This window comes from Aplidium turbinatum, chromosome 11 (assembly GCF_918807975.1).
Source record: "Aplidium turbinatum chromosome 11, kaAplTurb1.1, whole genome shotgun sequence".
NCBI lineage: Eukaryota > Metazoa > Chordata > Ascidiacea > Aplousobranchia > Polyclinidae > Aplidium > Aplidium turbinatum.
Genome location: NC_137482.1, coordinates 17,555,074 through 17,575,006, shown reverse-complemented (window position 1 = coordinate 17,575,006; position 19,933 = coordinate 17,555,074). Strand labels below are relative to the sequence as shown.

Here is a 19,933-nt window from a genome sequence, read left to right as displayed (position 1 = left end):
TATTGTTCTACCGTCATTTGTCTGGATTATGGATTTGGCAAGGCTACTTCAAACTTTATTTAAATCACAAATCAAGTTCTTTTACCTTGTTAACATACAGAATTATCGACCTTTATATGTAGGCTAAATAAGACGAAATCATAGCGCTTCTCCTAAAAAGTAATTCTCAGCAGGAAAGTGTAGGCTAAACTAAGGGATTTCTAAGCAATCTTTTCTATAGCCTACTGAAAACAAATGTATGGATATAAAAAAAATTTATTGGCATGTTTGCCGTAGTGAGCACAAACCAACGTGAGTTTAAGACAAGTTCATGTTAATTGATCTAGCAATCCTAGTAAGTTAATTGACTACCCGCCGTTTGATAGAATCGAACAACAGACATAAAAGTGCGGAAGTCAATGCGTCACCAAACACACCCAAACTTACCTTGAGTCACGTTTTATGTCAAAGTGACGGTGACCACAAAAACGCTAACACGTCATACAGTACATGTAGAGTTAAAGCATGCTAACTTTTCTCATGGCCTAACATTTCAATAAACATTGATACAATTCAACGGTAGAATTGAAAGTGGTTTATGTGCTGCCTGCATAGTGCTCCACCCAGTCTAGCAAGTTGTCCAGCGACTTTCTACTGACGTTTAAGTTTCCATGGAGGTGACGCGCCCATTTCCTTCACTCTTTGGCTTGTCGGTTTTTAAAGCCCATATCTGAATGTACGCTTCAGATAGAGTGATCATCTGGGGAAGTACATCCGATACATGCAGATCTTGCATTTCATACCATAGATTCGATCCCTGAGATATATTCATGACATATAAGTATTTCAATTAACTGATATGACAGCAAATAGAAAGAGCGGTTAAGTTACAGATGCTTGAATAAGTTAGCATCCCAAACTGGTGGGATAACTATTAACTAACCAATAAAAACTTTATGTATGCTCGTGGCAGTGCCGGTCTTTGGGGTGTGCAAACCGTGCGATCGCACAGGGCCCGCAAATTAGGGGGCCCGCAATTTACTCAGAAAATGAAGTAATTTTGTCATTTCCAATAGAAAAATTCAACAAAGGAATTAGCAACAAGAAAGCTGATGATGATGATGATGAAAGCATAGAGACTCAACGGGTGCAACCTATTTTGTCCCCTAAACATTTCGTACCCTGAAAAGATCGAGAAAAAAACAACAGAGCCGAAGTCGCTGATCGGAATTGCCGCAAACATTTCAAAATTTCTCTCGATCTTTTCAGGGGACGAAATAGGTCGAAATTTGATTTTGTTACTCCGATTTTAGAGTACGAAATCGGGGTACGAATTTTTCAAGGAACGAAATAGGTTGCATCCAGACTCAACATAGAGACATAGCTTTATTTCCGAAAAATGCTTATGAAAGCATATGATTTTATCCTTTTGATATGCCACCGGACAGCAACATTTTACAGTAATATTTATACCCAAATATTTGTTGAACATGCTCTCAGAATGCCCCAAATTCGAAGTAATTTTTCAAAATTTTTTGGGGGCCCCCCAAACCCCCGCCACTTGGTTTCACCCGCCGACTGTCAAACCACACCCCTCCTCTTTCAAAATACCTAGTCTACGCTACTGAATTGGATCATTGCCATTGGGACCCGCAAAGCATATTCCGCACAGGGCCCGAAATACCCCAAGACCGGCACTGGCTCGTGGAACTAATTGCATAGTCAACATGAAGGTGGTTTTTTCCTATCCAGAGCTTTAGATCAAAATTACTGCAGAACAAGTTAATAATAAGTTTCAAATGTTGTAATATTATAAAACAATGTAAGCAAATGAGAGCAAGCAACAACAAAAAAACTGATTAATTTAATCTGGGGGATCTCGACCCACAATGGTATTTACAACAGTAATCCAAACCTACAACAATACAAAGTATGGTGGATTCACCTGGTGCAAGATGTGAACTCTGTAGGAACCTTTCCCTTCGTTCGGGTCGCCGTCATGCACAATGTTAGCCACCAAGTCATAGCACGTGTTTGGCACTTCGGCGTCAGCAGCGATAAGTTCTTCCAAATCGATGTTTCTAACGCAGAAATTGACAATTACCCAGATAGCTAAACAATTGATTTGATGCCTGGGTAGTTAATTTCTCGAACAATTTAAGACGCCGTTTGTGATAATTACTTACTTGACGGGAAAATTGACAATGGTCGGATTCTTCTCAGTGAAGAACAGATTCTTGGTAAAGCGCTTAATGTAGAAGATGAGATAAGGTGGTAATCGCGTGATTTCAAATCGCTTCATTGTAGAGTCACGTTTTCCTTTGTATTCCTGTATCGATAAAAAAAAACTTCTAAGCAAACTACATCCAAGTGGAATTCAGCAGTGTTCGTGTACGCATCAACGACAGCAATTCCACTTTTGTCTTATTTTTGAACACTCTGTAGCTTCTATTATTTCAGGACTTTAGGGTTTTGTATTGATTACACCGACTATCATTGACAGAAAAAAAAAACCAAACTGCACCAAAAAAGTTTCATAGGCTTTCACAAGACTACTTGCCTTTTCTGTCATTCCATTGAACTTGGCAAGAAGAATACTCAAGGGAATTTGCGGAATGATATTATGTTCCATTTCATCTTTATAGAGAGGTGCAGAGGGAAGGTCTAAAGTCAGATAGAGAAAAGGTGACCTCACCATCTTCTCTTGGTATGCCTCCGTTTCAAGCAGCTTCTTTTTTTGTTCATCGGACTGTGAATACACCACAATAGGTAAGTTGATTATTGCTTTAATGCTTATGCAATGAAATTTCGTATTGAAATTAAGGTTTACTAATAGATTAGATTGATGTTTATTTTGTTGCAAGTATAAATAACACACATTCAAAAAGCAAAGTCATATAAAATAAACGATCACGTAGAATGTGTGGATACTGCAACGGTAGGCTGCGAAGTGACCTAGAGGGCCTTCCAATCAAGCACTAAGCAGCCAAAGAAAAAGGTAATTTCAATTCAACAAAAGGTAACAAATTAAACATAAAAGAAGAATGATTAAGATATTACCGCGCTCATTGCGCGGTCAGTCAGAAGAACGCAAACAAATTCTAAGGGACAGAAATTTGATAAAAATGAAACATAAGTTTACAGTATATTTGCTTGAATGAACACAATACGCGTCAGGGTTTCAATAGTTGTGAACACAAATGATCCGTCAATACTCACCAACTCGGGATTCGGGATTTTTCTCGAAAATATCTTCATTTCTCCTTGAAAAGTCTTCGTCACGATGCCTGAATAGAAAAAAAATGTTATATATACGCCTTGCCAACATTGCGATTGATTAATTTAAAGCGCGCGACGCTTCTGGCACTACAAGCAACCTTACCACAAAAAAATAAATACGACAACCGATGCAGATTTTTCAAAAAAAAAAAGAAGTTATTGTGATAACTGGTCCCCTACAAACTTACTGCTGTTCATCTTCTTTGTCCCATTCAGAGAGATATGAAGCGAGTTTAGAAACCACCCTAGCAAGTCGTGAGGATCCCCCTGTTTCGTGATTTGAAATCGCTTCCTTGAGCACAGCACGATACTCTGCAGCATCTCGTGAGGTGAAACATGAGCCTGGTGCAAGGGAAATATAATCAACTCTGTGTGGCGGATCTCGATAAAATCTACAAAACTTAAAGTATTTCATGTGTGAAAGTAAAAAAAGTACATAAAAATGGCTAATGTAGTTCACGGTGATAGACCTCATTCAACATAATTATCATAAAATAGGAAGGTGTTTGGAAAAAAACACAAGCAATAAACTGATTATCAAAAATATCAATTTTGAGCTGCTACACTGCTACAGGAGTGTTTAAATTATTGTGCTACAAGAGCAAGTTAACAGTATCCGCTAAAAGTTACCTTTCATTGACAGTGAAATATTTAACCAAGAAACAACATATCTTAGGCAAGGAGAAAAAACCGCTAGTGCAACAAAATTTTAAAACAGCGTACCTTGAAATTACGGGGATTCCAGAGTTTTCGTATCAATTCTCCGAATCTAAACACGATAATGACAACGTTGTTGTATGCTGTGCTTAGTAAAATGCTTAAGTACGTAGCGTTTAAAGCTATGTCCTGTATATCTGCCAATCGAGAAAATTTTAATAGAAATATCCTGCATCAAAATGCAAAAAATCGTACGTCACAAACCTTTGTGATAAAAGCACCATGATGTCACCGGGCGGTCGTTTTAAGTGAGAATAGTTCTCTTCGCGTAGAAAGTAGTTGCGCAGTGGGGGGACGTGAGACAGCGCCTTGAAATAAAACATTTATTTGATGCAAAATTGCAAAGCAGTTCACCAGTGCAGCTGCTAACAGCAAAATCTCTACTATTTCTGGTAACGTCTAAGAAACTTGAAACGCAACAAGTATGCATGCAGCAGAACACTGTCCGCGACCCTGGTCCGTCTATCAGCCACCATCGCGGGAGCACATTTTTAAATCTAGACAAGACAATAAATTTGTAGCCTACTTTGAAACGTTCTTAATGTTCCACATTGGTAAGTCCCTGTACAAAGTGTACCATCGATTTTATTTGCCACCAAATCAAGGAGATATAATTAGGCCTATGCTTGTTCGAGGAATTAAAAAAAAGACGTCGTTTTCCGAATCGTGAATATACCTCACCTGCAGCACGACGTTACAGTAATCATTGGCTTTGATATTGTTCAGGCCGACTATTCCAGGAAGATATGTTGTCCCATCATATGCTCGAGACAGTTTTGATTCTATAGCAAACTGTGCAATCAGCTGTTTCGTGAACGTAGGATTGAGGACGTACTGATGGAATGCAAAACAAATCCATTTAGAGCATCTGGTTCCACTAAATCATGATATTATCTCACAGCACAAAAGGCTAAAACACAACAAGAAAAAATACAGAGACAAATACATAAAATTGCATGTCACAAAACTAAAAAAATGAATGTTATTATTTGATACAAAAAAAATCAAATTGTCAAATTAGCATACGGTAATATCTTCTAGTGATGAATCAATGATCTGATAATTATCCGGGAGGCAGTAAAACTTCAAGGAATAAAGATTGAGAAAGACATGGTGATTCACTTCAACACTATGTGTGTAAGCATACGATTTTCGTCCTCGGCCCTAAAAACATGGACGTTTAATAACATATGATATATATACAAACATCAAATAGTTGCCACAGTAACATCAAGTATAACACAAACCTAATACATAGTTTATAATAATACAATTTTTTGTTTTACTTTGCTATTAAAGCTTTGGTAGAGAGTTTGCTTTGTTGAACCATAGAGAAATAAAACATAGTAACTTTAGCAGGTTTAGCATACTTTATTTCACACAAAATATAACATAATTAAAATAAAATAAACTCAAACGTTTTCGACACGTACGTGTGTCCTCATCAGGAATTAAATTGTATATATAACGTATAAGTTGACAAAGGTATAAGTTGTATAAGTTGGCTACGTCAAGCCTGTATAAATTGTATAAGTTGACAAGGGCCGGTGAGCACTTAAACCCAAACCTAACAACGAAAAGTGCAATTAAAGAGCACATCGCCTCTTGTGAAACGTGCACTGACAATGTCTCAATCGACCAATTTAAAATCATCTCTCGAGGCAGATCTGATTTTCAGACTAAGATAATGGAAGCCTTAATAATCAAACGTAACAATCCATCTCTCAACCGGCAGTTATTCGCCTGTGGCTTATCGTTCCTTTTGTGTGTGTTCTAATTGTTTTGTCCAATGCCTGTAGTCTACACCTCATGTGATCTGTTTCCCACCGCATAATTTACTCGCAATCATTCTCGTATTATTTGTTCAGTTTGTGCTTTCAGTCCAGAGTGTCGTTACAGTGACAGTGCATAGTCAAATTTATCTTACGATTTTTCATTTTATGTATTGCAGATTTAATTCCTGATGAGGACACACGTACGTGTCGAAAACGTTTGAGTTTATTTTATTTTAATTATGTTATATTTTGTGTGAAAATAAAGTATGCTAAACCCGCTAAAGTTACTATGTTTTATTTCACTTTGCTATTAATTTAATAACATCTAAATTTGCAATGAAATGTACAAATCTAAAAGCTAGGCTATGCAATGTCAAATTATTGGCACAAACACAATAAATATACGATACCTGAAAATATTTTCCGCACACCAGACAAGCATAAACATTCAAGTGTGATAACGACACAGAGCATAGTTTTTCAAAATCAAAGTCCAAAAGGCTTCTATAAAACAAAAAGCAATTTTCAATCAATTAAATTTTGGATCTCATTAGTGATGAATGGTGAAACGTTTGCAATCCAACATCATGAAGAATATAAATCACAACAAAGTGATAAAACGAAAAAATAATTTATTGTGAAACTTCGGTCGAATAGACATTATTGTCATCAAACCACAATTAAAATAACAATTGAAGTTATAAACCATGCCATGACTTTCCATTATTTCCTGAAAAAATTATACATACCGTACTCCGAAGATATGTTTCACAGTGCATTTGGCAACTATGGCACCACAGTGCATGGTTTGGTGGGTACAATCGTTTTTAACTGTAAAGTGTAAACTTAACCGAGATTTTTACTGACAAAAAAGATAAACACCATGTCATAGAATACATCTACCAAAAGTATTAGCATGTATTAGTTATAGGTTGACGTTTTGTTGTTTTTGACACTGGAAAATGCAAACTATTGTAACCAGATTATAGTTTATAATAATGTTCAATATTCATGACCAATAAAAGGTAACATCCCAACAAACTTTTCAATGAGTACACCGGTATATCTAATTTCGTAAATTGTATTCTCCAAAAGTATAATCAGTGACATTCAATATCTGCTACGACCAGGGTTGAGAAAAACTCGGGTTTTTTTAAAAAAGCCCAACCCGCCCGGGTTTTTTTGGGTTTTATTGTTTTTTTTTTAAAAAGATGCAAAAAAAGGTGGATTCATGCTTATTTCACCTCAAAACTACATTTTACGAATGAAGTGCCTTTCACTCACAGTACATGCTTGCATAACTCAATAAAATAATGCACTAGGGCTGTTGTTGCTTGAATGTTGCATCATCCATTAATTTCAAGATCAAGTTGGATGTTGCATCATCCACTGATTTCTATACCAAGTTGATGCTACCGTGGTAGAAATCACATTATTGCATCATTTGCTTTAGATTTGAAGGCAAGGAGCATTTATGCCATCATGTTTAAATATTTTTTATCATTTATATATATATTATATATAGTAATGGATGAGCAATTGAGCGATTGCGTGGCCATTGGCCATTTAGGCAAATGCTCTGAAACAGCCATGCGTTAGAATCCAGAATCTGTAATTGGTAAATAGCCTCCTAAATTGTATTTCACATCATATATACAGACTACAGTAGAGTAGTACTTTCACCAGTTTAACTATAAGGCCTTCTTGCATGAATGAGTTTTAATGTCCGCCCGATAGCTCAATTGGTTAGCGCGTCACTTCTGGAACGAAGAAGCTTCAAGATCAAGCGGCGCTGGTTCAACTCTCGGGGTGTGCGCTTAAGCAACGCACGTTAGGGACTGCTCTCCATTCAGCGACATCTAATGGATGGAATAGTTCCCCGGCAACAAGATTTCAACAGTCGGAAACTTCACTCTGTCAATCTCGGTGACCGGGCCTGTGTCAGTGATTCAAAGCCTCTACAAGTTTGCAAAACTGCCAGGATTAAGCTCTGCATTGAAGCTTTCCCAGTCCGAGGATAAAAATTCAATCAATCAATGTAGTATACATACACAAAGTGGCATTACTTGATTTTTGTGTACTGTACAATATCCACTGCGTTTTCAGGTTATTCTTGGAAATTTACTTCATAATCACATCCCTATATGGACATTTGTGACAGATCTGTTACGTTTCAAATTATCGCAGTTTATTTTACTGTAAAAGCATTCATAAGTTTTAATTTTGAAGAATTTGATTCTATGGCATCTGACTATAGTGCTATTTCATTTTGGAAACACTGCGGTCTCGCTTCACTGATTTTTTCGAACACAAAGTTCTTTGAGTCAGGTTCATAGCAACAGCAGCTTAGCCTAGATGTTCTCTCATAAAGTTTTGGATTTTCAGAACACCCAGGTGCGTTGGATTTTTTGTTTTATTTGAAAATACGTCTGTTGGAGTAGTTGATAACAAAATATTTCATAAATGATGTTTATATATGCTACAGTCATCCTAAGTTCAAACGTAACAAATCTGTTGACTTCGTCCATCATGCAACTGTTTTTTTGACCTCAAAACTTTTGTTTTGTTAGATTTGTAATCAATAAAGTTTTATTTTCATAGGTGCAAAATGAATGCATTGTTTGGCATTATCCGCTCTGTTGTTGCTAGAGCGCCTGACGTTACAGATCTGCTACGTTTCAAAATTCTGTAGGTAGTGCGAATGTGCCTGACGTAACAGATTTGCTACGTTTGAAAAAAAATTAAAGTACTCGAAAAAAAAAAATTTTTAAATACAACATGTTTTGACTGGACTAAAATATTTTCAAAAAATAGAAAAAAAAATTTTTTTTTCATTAAACGATAAATCTGTCCATATAGGGTTAAGTCCTAATTTAAAGTTTGTTTTAAGTGCCTTGTAGTGTTTTTGTTCATTTTTTTAAATTTTCTAATAAAAACTGGACAAATATGATGCTCTGGGTTTTTTATGGGTTTTTTTGGTTTTTTTTAAGTGTTTTTTTTCAAAAAAACCCACCCGGGTTTTTTTGGGTCGAGTAAAATACCGACAACCCTGGCTACGACAGAGCCAGAGGACATGTAAATGAACACAGGGGTCGATTATGCGGAAGCAGGCGTACTCTCGTACTCTCTGAGACAGAGAGCGGCGAGCCGTCTAATCCTCATATTGTTTAAAAAAGCATTACAATTTTGTCAAGAAACTGCCGGTTTTGCACTGTTTACGTGAATGCGCAAGTTGCCTTCGTCGCCAAACGTCATGTGGCAAAAGTCGGATTGTGCTTTGGCAATTTCAGCTCGTCTATTTAATGTTGTCAAGATTGACTTCAAAATAACACACAACAATGCAAAAAAGTGTTTGAAAAGAAAAGTTGTTTTACTTTTAGTAAAAAGTTCTCCCAAAAGTATCAAGATCAAATGTAGCTTGCAAGTTCTTGAATTCGATGATTTAAATGGTGGTCAACTTGGAAAGCCCCCTCCCCCAAAAAAAAAAGAAATGAGGCTGAGTGGAAGAACTTCCTCCAACAAACCACGTCAAAGTGATGAAAAAGCGAGATGTTCTTCAGCTTTTGCAGGCAATGAGGCAGAATGGGAAACTCCAGTAGTGGGTTTTTACCAGGCTGTATGTGAAACAACTCGAAGTGAAGCAAATGGGAGTGACTGTGATGATGCCATCGAATTTCAATGAAGATAGGTGGTAGAAGATCACAAATGTGACATTTTTATTACGAAAAACTCTTTGTTTTTTGATTTCGTATGGTTTGTGGATTACTTTCGTTGGTTTGGTGAATAAACGAGTTGGTTTCTTTCATTCTGGTAATTTTTATTCTCCAGTTTATTTCCAAAACCACTTATATCCACACTTCTAATTTTATAAAAAGGCGATTTTAAGCAATTCAACAAGGGTGCAACTAGGGGGGCTGTCTCGTCGGCATGACAGCCCCCTTTAAGCGCAATACAAAATATTTACAGACCGTCATTTATTCACGCAATATGATGTCATAAAAACAAAATGGCTGACTTTTCAGGGTAGCAAAACTTGAAGTGCGGGAAACCAGCTCAGCTTTACGCTTACAACGGCATGAAAAAGAAGCTTTACAAAGCCATCATTTTAACAAGTTCTCATTCTCAAGTTCAATCGTTTTCTTCTTCTTGCTTTTGTTCTCTGAAAACACCACACGCGCACACACACACGTAAGGGACCTCTGTTAATCACATGCAGAAACGAATTGGCACGTACGTCTGTACAACGCACGTGACTTGCAGGCGTTTTGCGGAAGGCGGAGCATTTTTTCAAAATTTTTTTTTATAATTTTGTTTCCTTTTACCGTATTATTTCCGAATGCAATTACCCGATAAAAAAGCGGTTTTTAGATTTGATTCTTGATGGATTCGAATCTTAAGGATTCGAAATTCTACTTTGGGCATCCCTACTCAGGATGCAACCTTATTAACCCACAAAACGAAACTGCAGCTGGCTTTAGGCTAGTCTGATTTGTAATCTTTGTATGGTCACAACTTCACACATTCTTAAACCAATTTTATAATTTTGGTATCAAAAAGACGGCAATTAAATTTTCTTTACAATCTTGTCAAACTTGACGTGTATCCAGGCCCTAAGCTTGTGTGGACTACTTTTTAAAATGTGGGCCTGGAGAGCAAACAATTTGCTGCCTACTTTCGAAAGCGCGAGAAACTTTTTTTGATAGTGAGTAGCAAGCGCAGATAGAATGAAAAAGGTCGGTTTGCACGACACAGAATTGGATTATTGCGCTGTCAATTTACACTAAGCTAATATTCTAACAATCTAACTGTGATATATCCACTTCTACAAATAATTGTTAGTTTTCTCTCTAGTTGCAGCCCTGCAATCCAATATTCCTTAGATCTGGGCAAACGTCATGTCTCAATTCAGTAGGTAGTTATACATCATCAGAAATCAAAAGCGCGTTACATTTACCAAGCTAAACTGTCATAAACGTTTTTCGTGGTTTTCTCAAAATCACTGAAAGTGGATGTAAGTGGTTTTGGAAATGGGCTCTTCATTTGTATATATTATATAATTTGTATACTCATATAGAATGAATATACAAATCTCACAACCAGTATGAAAGCTACAACCTACAATGTGCCAATACCGTTAGTGAAACACATAGCTCAATATGCTGGTGATTGCCGGACCTTGCTCTGACAACCAAGGTTTTATGAAAACACTTCAGCTGTTTTAAATGTTTTCATGAAACCTAGTGGTTAGCAGTGCAGTACTGTATTCTGTTTTCTTTATATATTTCTTGAATTTTAAATAGATTCTATTTATGAATACAGAACCTGTTAATTGTATCCAAGTATGGACAAGTCCGACTGCGATCTTGTTGAGGTCCATCGTCATAAGAGTACTCATCATCTCCAGAAGCATATTCCTCACCAAGATCTCCAAGTGCAGATTTTTTTATTAAAGCATCGTCTTCATCTTCAACATGCTTTCTCTTCACACCCTAATAAAGAAAACGTTTTATATCTTCTGCTGTTGGCATAGTATGGCACAGTGGGTCTGCTACTATTCGGCTAGTCCGATTCGGCTACAGTTTTGAATTGTATTTTGTATTTTATTTCACAATGTCGTTTCTTTTGCATTCCAACAAAGAAAAATAAATTGAAATGAAATTTAGCGCAAAATGTTTGAACTATTAAATTGAAATGTTTGCTCACATAAAATCGACATGATAGGTACCATATCACTAGGGACGTTTCCGGTGTCATAAATATGATTTAAGATCTTAGTGGTTAGGTCTAAACCCCACTCATCTAAAGCTTTGATAGCTTCAACTAAAAAAAACGATATTGTGGAATAAAATACAAAATTCTCTAAATAAACAGAAGGCGTCGTTGGATTTAGAATTTTGTAATAGTTGAGGATTCTAATATATTCTAAGTTTGCATGCAGACGGCGACGCAGGATACATGTCAATTTTATCTGAGCAAACATTAATAGTTCAAAAATAAATTTAATTTGCTTTTTTAGTTTTAAGATCTCAGTGGTTAGGTCTAAACCCCACTCATCTAAAGCTTCGATAATTTCAACTATAAAAGAAACAATATTGTGGAACAAAATACAACATTCTCTAAATAAACAGAAGGCGTCGTTGGATTTAGAATTTTGTAATAGTTGAGGATTCTAATATATTCTAAGTTTGCATGCAGACGGCGACGCAGCATACATGCCAATTTTATCTGAGCAAATATTAATAGTTCAAAAATAAATTTAATTTGCTTTTTAGTTTTAAGATCTCAATGGTTAGGTCTAAACCCCACTCATCTAAAGCTTCGATAATTTCAACCATAAAAGAAACAATACTGTGGAATAAAATACAACATTCTCTACAAGCCTTAAAGCAGCCGGCGGCCATCACACCACATGTGCTACCTCCTCCGTCGGCCAAGTTTGGCCGATGGTTTCTTCTAGCCAATTATTTAATTTTGCAATAGAATGATCGTGGATTAAATGTCGAAAATATGTAGCATCAAAGAGTGACGCAGAATTTGGTCAGCGCATCATAGTCACTACTGTTGTATTGAATATATCCAGCTGCGATCACCAGCGCTGTAAGTCTTGTTTGCAAATCCTGATGTTTCAATAACGAAGTGGTAATCCGAAGTGCTAATTTACATCGGCTGGCAATATTGTCGTTTTTATATCGATTTAATGTTGTCGGACATTGAATTGTTGTTAAAAAGGAGAACTAGGTTAGTTGACATCCGTGGGTAAAACACGTGTCTTCATAGTTGAGAACGCTGTGGGTTAGTGACTTCACACCCTCAATGGTGACATCATAACGGAATAAATGGTCAGGTTTTATGAAAGGCGGTATGCAGTTGAAACAATTTACTGAAATGTAAGCAGTGAAAACAATTTAGGGTCGTTAGATGGTCCCGCAATACCGGATTACAATCCCAATAAAGCATTTAATGCGTGGTACAACGATTCTATTGCAGGACGTCACCCAGACTTCAACAAGTTCACTAAGTGATCATTTTAACATTGTTGCAAGTTTAATGATATTTACTTGTGCTATCGTTATTGTATTTTGGCCTCCAAGCATGCAGATTTGGCCGCCGAGAAGGAGCTCTCGGTAGGCCACGAAGGCTGTCTGAAAAAAACACGAGTTTTAAGGCCTGCTCTAAATAAACAGAAGGCGTCGTTGGATTTGGAATTTTGTAATAGTTGAGGATTCTAATATATTCTAAGTTTGCATACAGACGGTGACGTAGGATACATGGGCGCCGATTTTTCAAAAAACTTTGGGGGGCGAAAAAGGTGATGACATCATAACCATAACGCTATTTTACTCAATTAAAATAGTCTTTAATTAAGCTTTCTGTCTTGTTTATATTGACACCTAGGTCGCAAACCGAATTTATTAAGACCGCTGCTTGAAACGATTAGTTTTGCGCATGCAGTACGCCTAGTCGTAAAAAATTTGATATTGTTAGCTCATAATTGGAACAGTTGGAAAACAAGCCGATTCATTTCCTTTTCCTGCGAGTGGATAACAATGATCAAGACAGTGAAGCTATCGAAATAAAACACAAAAAAATCATGATCTCAAGCAGAGTTGAAAAACGCTTTCAGTTTTATTAACCTCGTTTTGCTAATTACTTACCTTCAAAGCGTTAACAACGGATACTCGAGTATAGGTTGAGATGTTCGCAAGTGATTTTCACCTCAAAAAAAAACAAGTTCAACTTATACACGGGACAAGCTGTTGTCACCAGCTCGGCAGTTTTCAAAATGAACGCATTTTTGCTGCGGCAAAATCATCGTCGACGTACTGTAGATTACAGAGTGTGAAATGTTATCGGCCGAAGTAAAAGTTTTGAATACGTTTATTTACAACGATTCAAACTTAATTTTTAAATTGAATGATTTCTTGTCAATTCTAAACTTTATGCACTTGTTGAGCCATATGCAAAGCTTATCAGACAAAACAGCAGGAAGAGCTGTTTTAAGAGATCAATTTTAATTTTATTTTTGCGTGTAGGATAGAATCGTTCTTATTACGTAACATTCCACGATCGTTGAAGTCGATGTCAAACCTTAGCGGCTGCATAAAACAATGATGTCAGGATGGCTAGGTGATAATAGCGGTAAAAGATGTCGTTAATGCAAGCAATATCTGCAACCAAGACCATTAAACACCTTTTCTTTTATCGGTTTTCGATTTAATTTTCACAACATTGCGAACAAAACAATGCGTTCTGTGGAATCATAATTGATCTCACAGCGGGAAGACCTTGTAGAAAATATCGTGTCTAATTTAGCTGGTTTATTTAATATTACCGTGAATAGTTACGTGACTATTCCAGCAGCGTAAGTTACTCTACGCTCTGCTTTGAAATTTCCTCACCATATGTTAATGCCAATAAATGAACCATTGAATGATAGTGTCGGTATTAAGCTATTCGACTTATACACGGGAGAAGGAAATATCGCCGATTTCAGCTCAAAAGTAGGTGTTCGACTTATACACGAGATCGACCTATACTACGGTAGTGGTAGTGGCTACGGTAGTGCAGGAGTGTATATAGATAAGTGTATATAGATAAGTGTATATTGATGAGTGTATGAGATGTATAATGTATATATTTGCACTATATCAATACAGTGCTTATTGAAGCAAAACACAGATGACAGTTCTGAAAAATGCATTTTTTTCTTTAAGCTGTATTCACGTAATTGTTTGTTGTGTCGTAGTTTCAACTCAATAAAGCTTGCTAAAATCGATTTCATGCTTGAAGTCAAAAAAAATTGAAAGGACGTTTGGATATCTCGTGAAATGAGAATAAACATTCAACCTCGCATTCACTTTTTCACTACCACGCGTTTTGACTTTGAAGTTGCTCCTTTGAAGTTGCACGGGAAGATAAGCAGTGTGTGGCTGTGAGCGTGCGCATCTCAGCAGTAATTCACGTTCCAGAGAAAGCCGTGCAATCAACTGCTGTCTTGCGGGCAAGAGCAACGTAGGCAGTTTTTCGCTTTCGGCGTTCTTTAAGTTCGTTTTAATGATCTAAATCTCTTTCGCAAAGTATTTTATCTTTAAACACTACATGTCGATTTTATGTGAGCAAACATTTCAATTTAATAGTTCAAACATTTTGCGCTAAACTTCATTTCAATTTATTTTTGTTTGTCGGAATGCAAAAGAAACGATATTGTGAAATAAAATACAAAATATATTGCAATTCAAAACTGTAGCCGAATAGGGAACTAGCCGAATTGGACTAGCCAAATCAGACTAGCCGAATCAAACTAGCCGAAACGAGCCATTCCGTGGCACAATTCCCTTCTGGAGTAGAACAATTAAAATGTAGTTCTATAAAGTAAATTTTTAATACTCCACACAAAAATGTGAAAAGAACAGGAATACTTCAATTTGGAGTAAATTTTTTTATTATTTTAACTTCTGGGGTCCAGGGTTGATCGGTTTAAACCGGGGCGGTTTAAACTGCCCGGTAAAAAACGGTTAAAACCTGGTTTAAACCAGGCAGTTTTGACCACCTATTGCTGGTCAAAACCCCTTTAGTGTATGAATCAAGTTGCTTTTCAATTGAATTAAAAGTATTACCCTCCATGTTATTAGTAATGATGTTCAACTATATTTTGTTTTGATCAACATAACCTAAGTGCTGGATTTGGAACAAAAAATATTCAACTTCTCTGTTTGTTTTTGATATTTCAATCAGTTGGTTATTTTAATTACTGAGAAAATTCAAATTCTAAAAATAAGTTTCTGATGAACCAAAAAATGCTTGGTAGAACGATGAACAATTTGCACAGCCAACTGAAGTACAAGAATTTATTCCAACAATTTTTTTTTTTATGAAAAACATTTGCTATCAAATTTTATCCAGTTAAAAGAAAACAATGCGAATGCATATCTAAGATGCTTTAAAAATTAAAGACAGGATAGTTTATGATTCGTTCTTTGAAGCAAAGTACACGTCAAGCCAAGAAAGGATTATCGGAAAAGGAACAAGTTGTGATGCCTTATGCCTATCTACTTTATGTAGAACACCTCAATTGAACAATTGGAATTAACAAGTCTCTCCAGTATATTCAAATGCTTCATTCACCAGTCAATTTCATCTTTTCTTTCTCCCTCACCTTCTCCCTCCTCCCTCACCTTCTACCATCTCCCTCACATTTTCAGTGATTTTCTGGCGAACACGATCAAGCAACTCATAACAGGGTTTTGACCAGTCAGGTCAGGGTTTTGACCAGTCAGGTCAGGGTTTTGACCGGTTTAAACCTAGTTTTGACCAGTTAAAACGAGGTTTAAACCGCTTAGTGGTCAAAACCCAGTTTTGACCACTTAGAGATCAACCCTGCTGGGGTCAAGGTTTTTTACCAACCTAGATTGTTAATATTTATCTATGTCGGCTGCATAGCCGAGTGGTGAGAACACTGGAACGGCAATCGAGAGGGCGCCGGTTCGACACCGCTCAAGAGCATGCGGCTGTGTCTGTGGCAGGACACTTTAAGGCATGCCTGAAGGTGGACACGAAGATTGGCTTCCTTGCTGGTTTTTTTTTTTTCGCTGAGACTTTTCGGTCATTTGTCCAAAATAACTTGAAAAAATTCGGTCATTTTTTATTTATTTTGGTCATTTTTAGTCATTTTTGGTCATATATAGTCAATTGACTATACATTTTTTCGGACATTTTGACCGAATTGACTATATTTTTTTCGGACATTTTGCTAAAAAATCGGTCAATGACCGAAAAATGACCCCAAAAAAAAAAACCAGCTTCCTTGCCTTCCGGTCCACTTAATCTAAATTTTCAACCACCGGGTGAAAGCCTGGATACGACAAACAAACAATATTTATCTATATTACAATAAGACAAATAAAGAACACTCAGCGGATGGTCTTGTCATCCATGACAGTCAAACACTCCATTTTATCGCAACAACAAGCAGAACCGATTGTCAAGACACTAAAATATATATACCGTATTCATCTGTGTATAAGTCGCAAAATTTTGCACCAAATCTTGCCCAAAAAGGTTGGGGTGCGACTTATACACAAGGTTCTGAACTTCTGACAAACAAATGCTACAGATCACGCGTTAGTGCTGCTATTAAGCGTTTGTATTTTGCGTGCGAGGAATGCGAGCATCGCATTCTATAGATCTCATTTCTATTAGATCTTATTATCTGCTGCTCCTGGCCCATCTGTTGGAGAACTGCTCTCATCATCATCACCATAATCCATCGTCGGTTTGTTCCCCACTAGTGGGGGTGGCCGATTGTTTCCGCGCAGCAATTGTTTTAATCCCTTTTCTCCATTTCACCCTGTCCCTTGCATCTTCCTCCTTCAGTCCGACTTTTTTAAATTCATCCTTGACTTGTTGTTTCCACGTTCTTCTTGGACGACCGCGTTTCCTCTTCCCATCCACCTTTAGATCTAGTGCCTTTCTAAGAAAACTTCCTTTCTCCCTCCTTATCACATGTCCATACCATCTTACTCCATTTGCCCTTGCCAGTTGGTCTATGGTCTCTCTCATCTCTAGCATATCCAACAATTCTTCAGTCCTTTTTTCCCTTCTCGTTTTCACCCCACACATTGCTCTCACCATTGACCTTTCCGTTCTTCTCAGGATTGCCAGTTCACTCTCTCTCAATATCCATGTCTCGCTACCATATAGCATTGCAGGCCGCACACAGCTCTGATATACTTTCCCTTTCATCCTTAGTGAGAATTTTCTGCCATACAACATTTCCCCACATTCCCTGAACTTTGCCCAGCCCAATCTTGCCCTTGTTGTCACCGCTGCTTCACATCCACCACTTCCATTAATCCGATCACCCAGATAACAGAAGTCTGTCACTGTTTCTATGCCATGGCAGAACTCATCATCATGGCCTTCCACTTCATTCCTTCCTTTACTGCACTTCCCACAAACAAAACACTTCGCCAATCTTGTTGCGGCTCTCTTGACATTAGCACATCTTGCATGTACCCACTTTCCACATTCCTTGCATTGCATTGAATTTCTCATCACTCTCTTGCCACATATTCCACAGGGATCTACTTTGCTCTCAACAACTGTTCCTTCTGCTCCACTCACCATCACTTTTGTTTTTTCAAGATTCACCTTCATACCCTTGGTTTCAAATGCTTCTTTCCATTTCTCAAACTTTCTCTCCAGTCCCTCCATACTATTACTTGTCAAGACCAGGTCGTCTGCATACAAAATTTCACTCAATAAGCCCTCCCTCACTCCTTCAGTTACAACGTCAACCACAATAGCAAATATCAGAGGTGACAAAACTGATCCTTGGTGTACACCAACCTTCACAAAAAACTCGTTTGAATAATTTGATCCAACTCTCACTTTTGTTCTTGCATCCTCATACATAGACATCACAGCTCTCACTAATACCTCCGGTATACCTCTTTTCCTCATTGCCCACTCCATCACTTTCCTTGGTACTCTGTCAAATGCCTTTTCTAAGTCGACGAAACACATATATAGTTTTCTCTGCTTCTCTCGGTATTCCTCCTGCATTCTTCTCTGTTGGTTTCTCTTTGGTTTCTCTGTTGGTTTCTCTGTTGCTCTGTTGGTTCGAAAAGCTGTCCATGGAATTTTAAGAATTCTTCGGTAAAACCACATTTCTGCAGCTTCAAGCTTTTTTCGGGTTTTTGTTGTTAGCGTCTAGGTTTCACATCTGTACATCAAAATTGACCAAACAAAGCATTTTAACAAACGAATTTTTAAAGTTTTGGAGAGCTTTCGATCTTTAAAGATTTTTGTCATGGTGTTGAAACTCGACTTTGATAATGCAATGCGTCGTCTAATTTCTTCTTCACATCGGGTGCTTGGATTCAGTATTGAGCCCAAATAATTGAATTTTTGAACCTGTTCAATTTTGTTATCATTGCAGTATACGCAAATTGTTGGTTTAGGAAGACGTTTCGAGACTGCCAGAGTTTTAGTTTTGTTAATGTTTATTTTTAGTCCATATTTTTCATTGGATGTTTGAACTGCATCTAGTAAAATTTGCAAACCACATTGTGACATTGCAAGCAAGACTGTGTCGTCTGCATATCGAATGTTATTTATAAGTTTTCCATTTATATTAATTCCTTCATCAATATCTTCCAGTTCTCTAAGGATGAGTTCACTGTACAAATTGAAGAGATCTGGGCTCATGACACAGCCCTGTTGAACACCTCTTGATATTTCCATCCATTTCAATAAAATTTGCTAAAAAAATTTGTACCAATATTTGAGCCAAATTTTGGGGTGCGACTTATACAGGAATGCGACGTACTCTGATAGATACGGTACTGTTACTCTTAAGCAGGTTCAAATTATCATCTTTAATATCCAAGCTATTTGTATGAAAAGAAACCAGCTACATTGTGAAAAAAAATCTCATTTTCTAAATTGCAGACTTGCTACCGGACTTTAAAATATACCAGCGAGAAAAATTGTCTACTTCAACAGACATTAAGGATTGAAAACCACAATATGTAAAACAACATGTAAATGAATTACTTGCAAATTGTAGGCTACAATGCTGCTAAATCACTTCTTCAATCAGTTACCTGTTTTTCTGGGTTTTTTGTTTTGAGCATACTTGTAGCACAAAAATTGCCTGCTTTAATAACAAACTAAATACAAAATGGTTGAGTGACCACACAATCTAAACTGCTGCAGTTAAATTTTGAAATACTATATATATATGGTATATACCGTTATATTATACCGTATTTTCAATGATGAATGTCACAACAAAGATTTATTGTAGCATCATGAACAAAGAAGCTTCAAGATCAAGTGTAACTGGTTCGACTCTCAATGTGTGTGCTTGAGGAACGCATGTTAAGGACTACTCTTTATTCAGCAGCACCTAAGGATTGTAGATCATGTAATGTGGATGCAACCCAATTCATACCATGAACAATTCGTACCGTCAGTTCGTACCTTGAAGAGATCGAGAAAAAATTACAAAAGCCGAAGTCGCTGATTGCAGTTTCCGCAAACATTTTAAAATTTTCCGCAAGCAAACAAAAACTTAACTCTTAGGATCATTACCAGAAATTTTAAAATGTTTGCAGAAACTCCAATCAACCTTAACCCTTTCAAAATGTTTGCAAAAACTCCGATCAACCTTAACCCTG

At 37.0% G+C, this 19,933-nt stretch overlaps 1 protein-coding gene across 1 annotated transcript; it reads right to left on the bottom strand.

The window, feature by feature from the left end:
- Positions 1–11: 11 nt before the first annotated feature.
- Positions 12–19,591, bottom strand: LOC145779289 (ubiquitin carboxyl-terminal hydrolase 39-like). The gene is made up of 13 exons (XM_082590832.1): positions 19,358–19,591; positions 11,073–11,239; positions 6,161–6,254; positions 5,002–5,139; positions 4,657–4,809; positions 4,180–4,283; positions 3,982–4,027; positions 3,447–3,600; positions 3,199–3,266; positions 2,540–2,728; positions 2,166–2,308; positions 1,925–2,060; positions 12–796 (listed from the first exon to the last, which is right to left on the bottom strand). Exons 1-13 carry the CDS (start codon positions 19,385–19,387, stop codon positions 641–643), a joined length of 1,578 nt encoding a protein of 525 aa, XP_082446958.1. The 5' UTR covers positions 19,388–19,591; the 3' UTR covers positions 12–640.
- Between the last annotated feature and the right edge of the window lie 342 nt (positions 19,592–19,933).

Coding starts and splice junctions, on each gene's coding strand:
- LOC145779289 (XM_082590832.1), bottom strand. CDS start 19,387: ATGCTCAAAACAAAAAACCCAGAAAAACAG. Junction 6,255..11,072: donor TACTTGGATACAATTAACAG/GTTCTGTATTCA, acceptor TTTGTTTTATAG/AAGCCTTTTGGACTTTGATT. Junction 3,267..3,446: donor GACAAAGAAGATGAACAGCA/GTAAGTTTGTAG, acceptor TTTTCTATTCAG/GCATCGTGACGAAGACTTTT.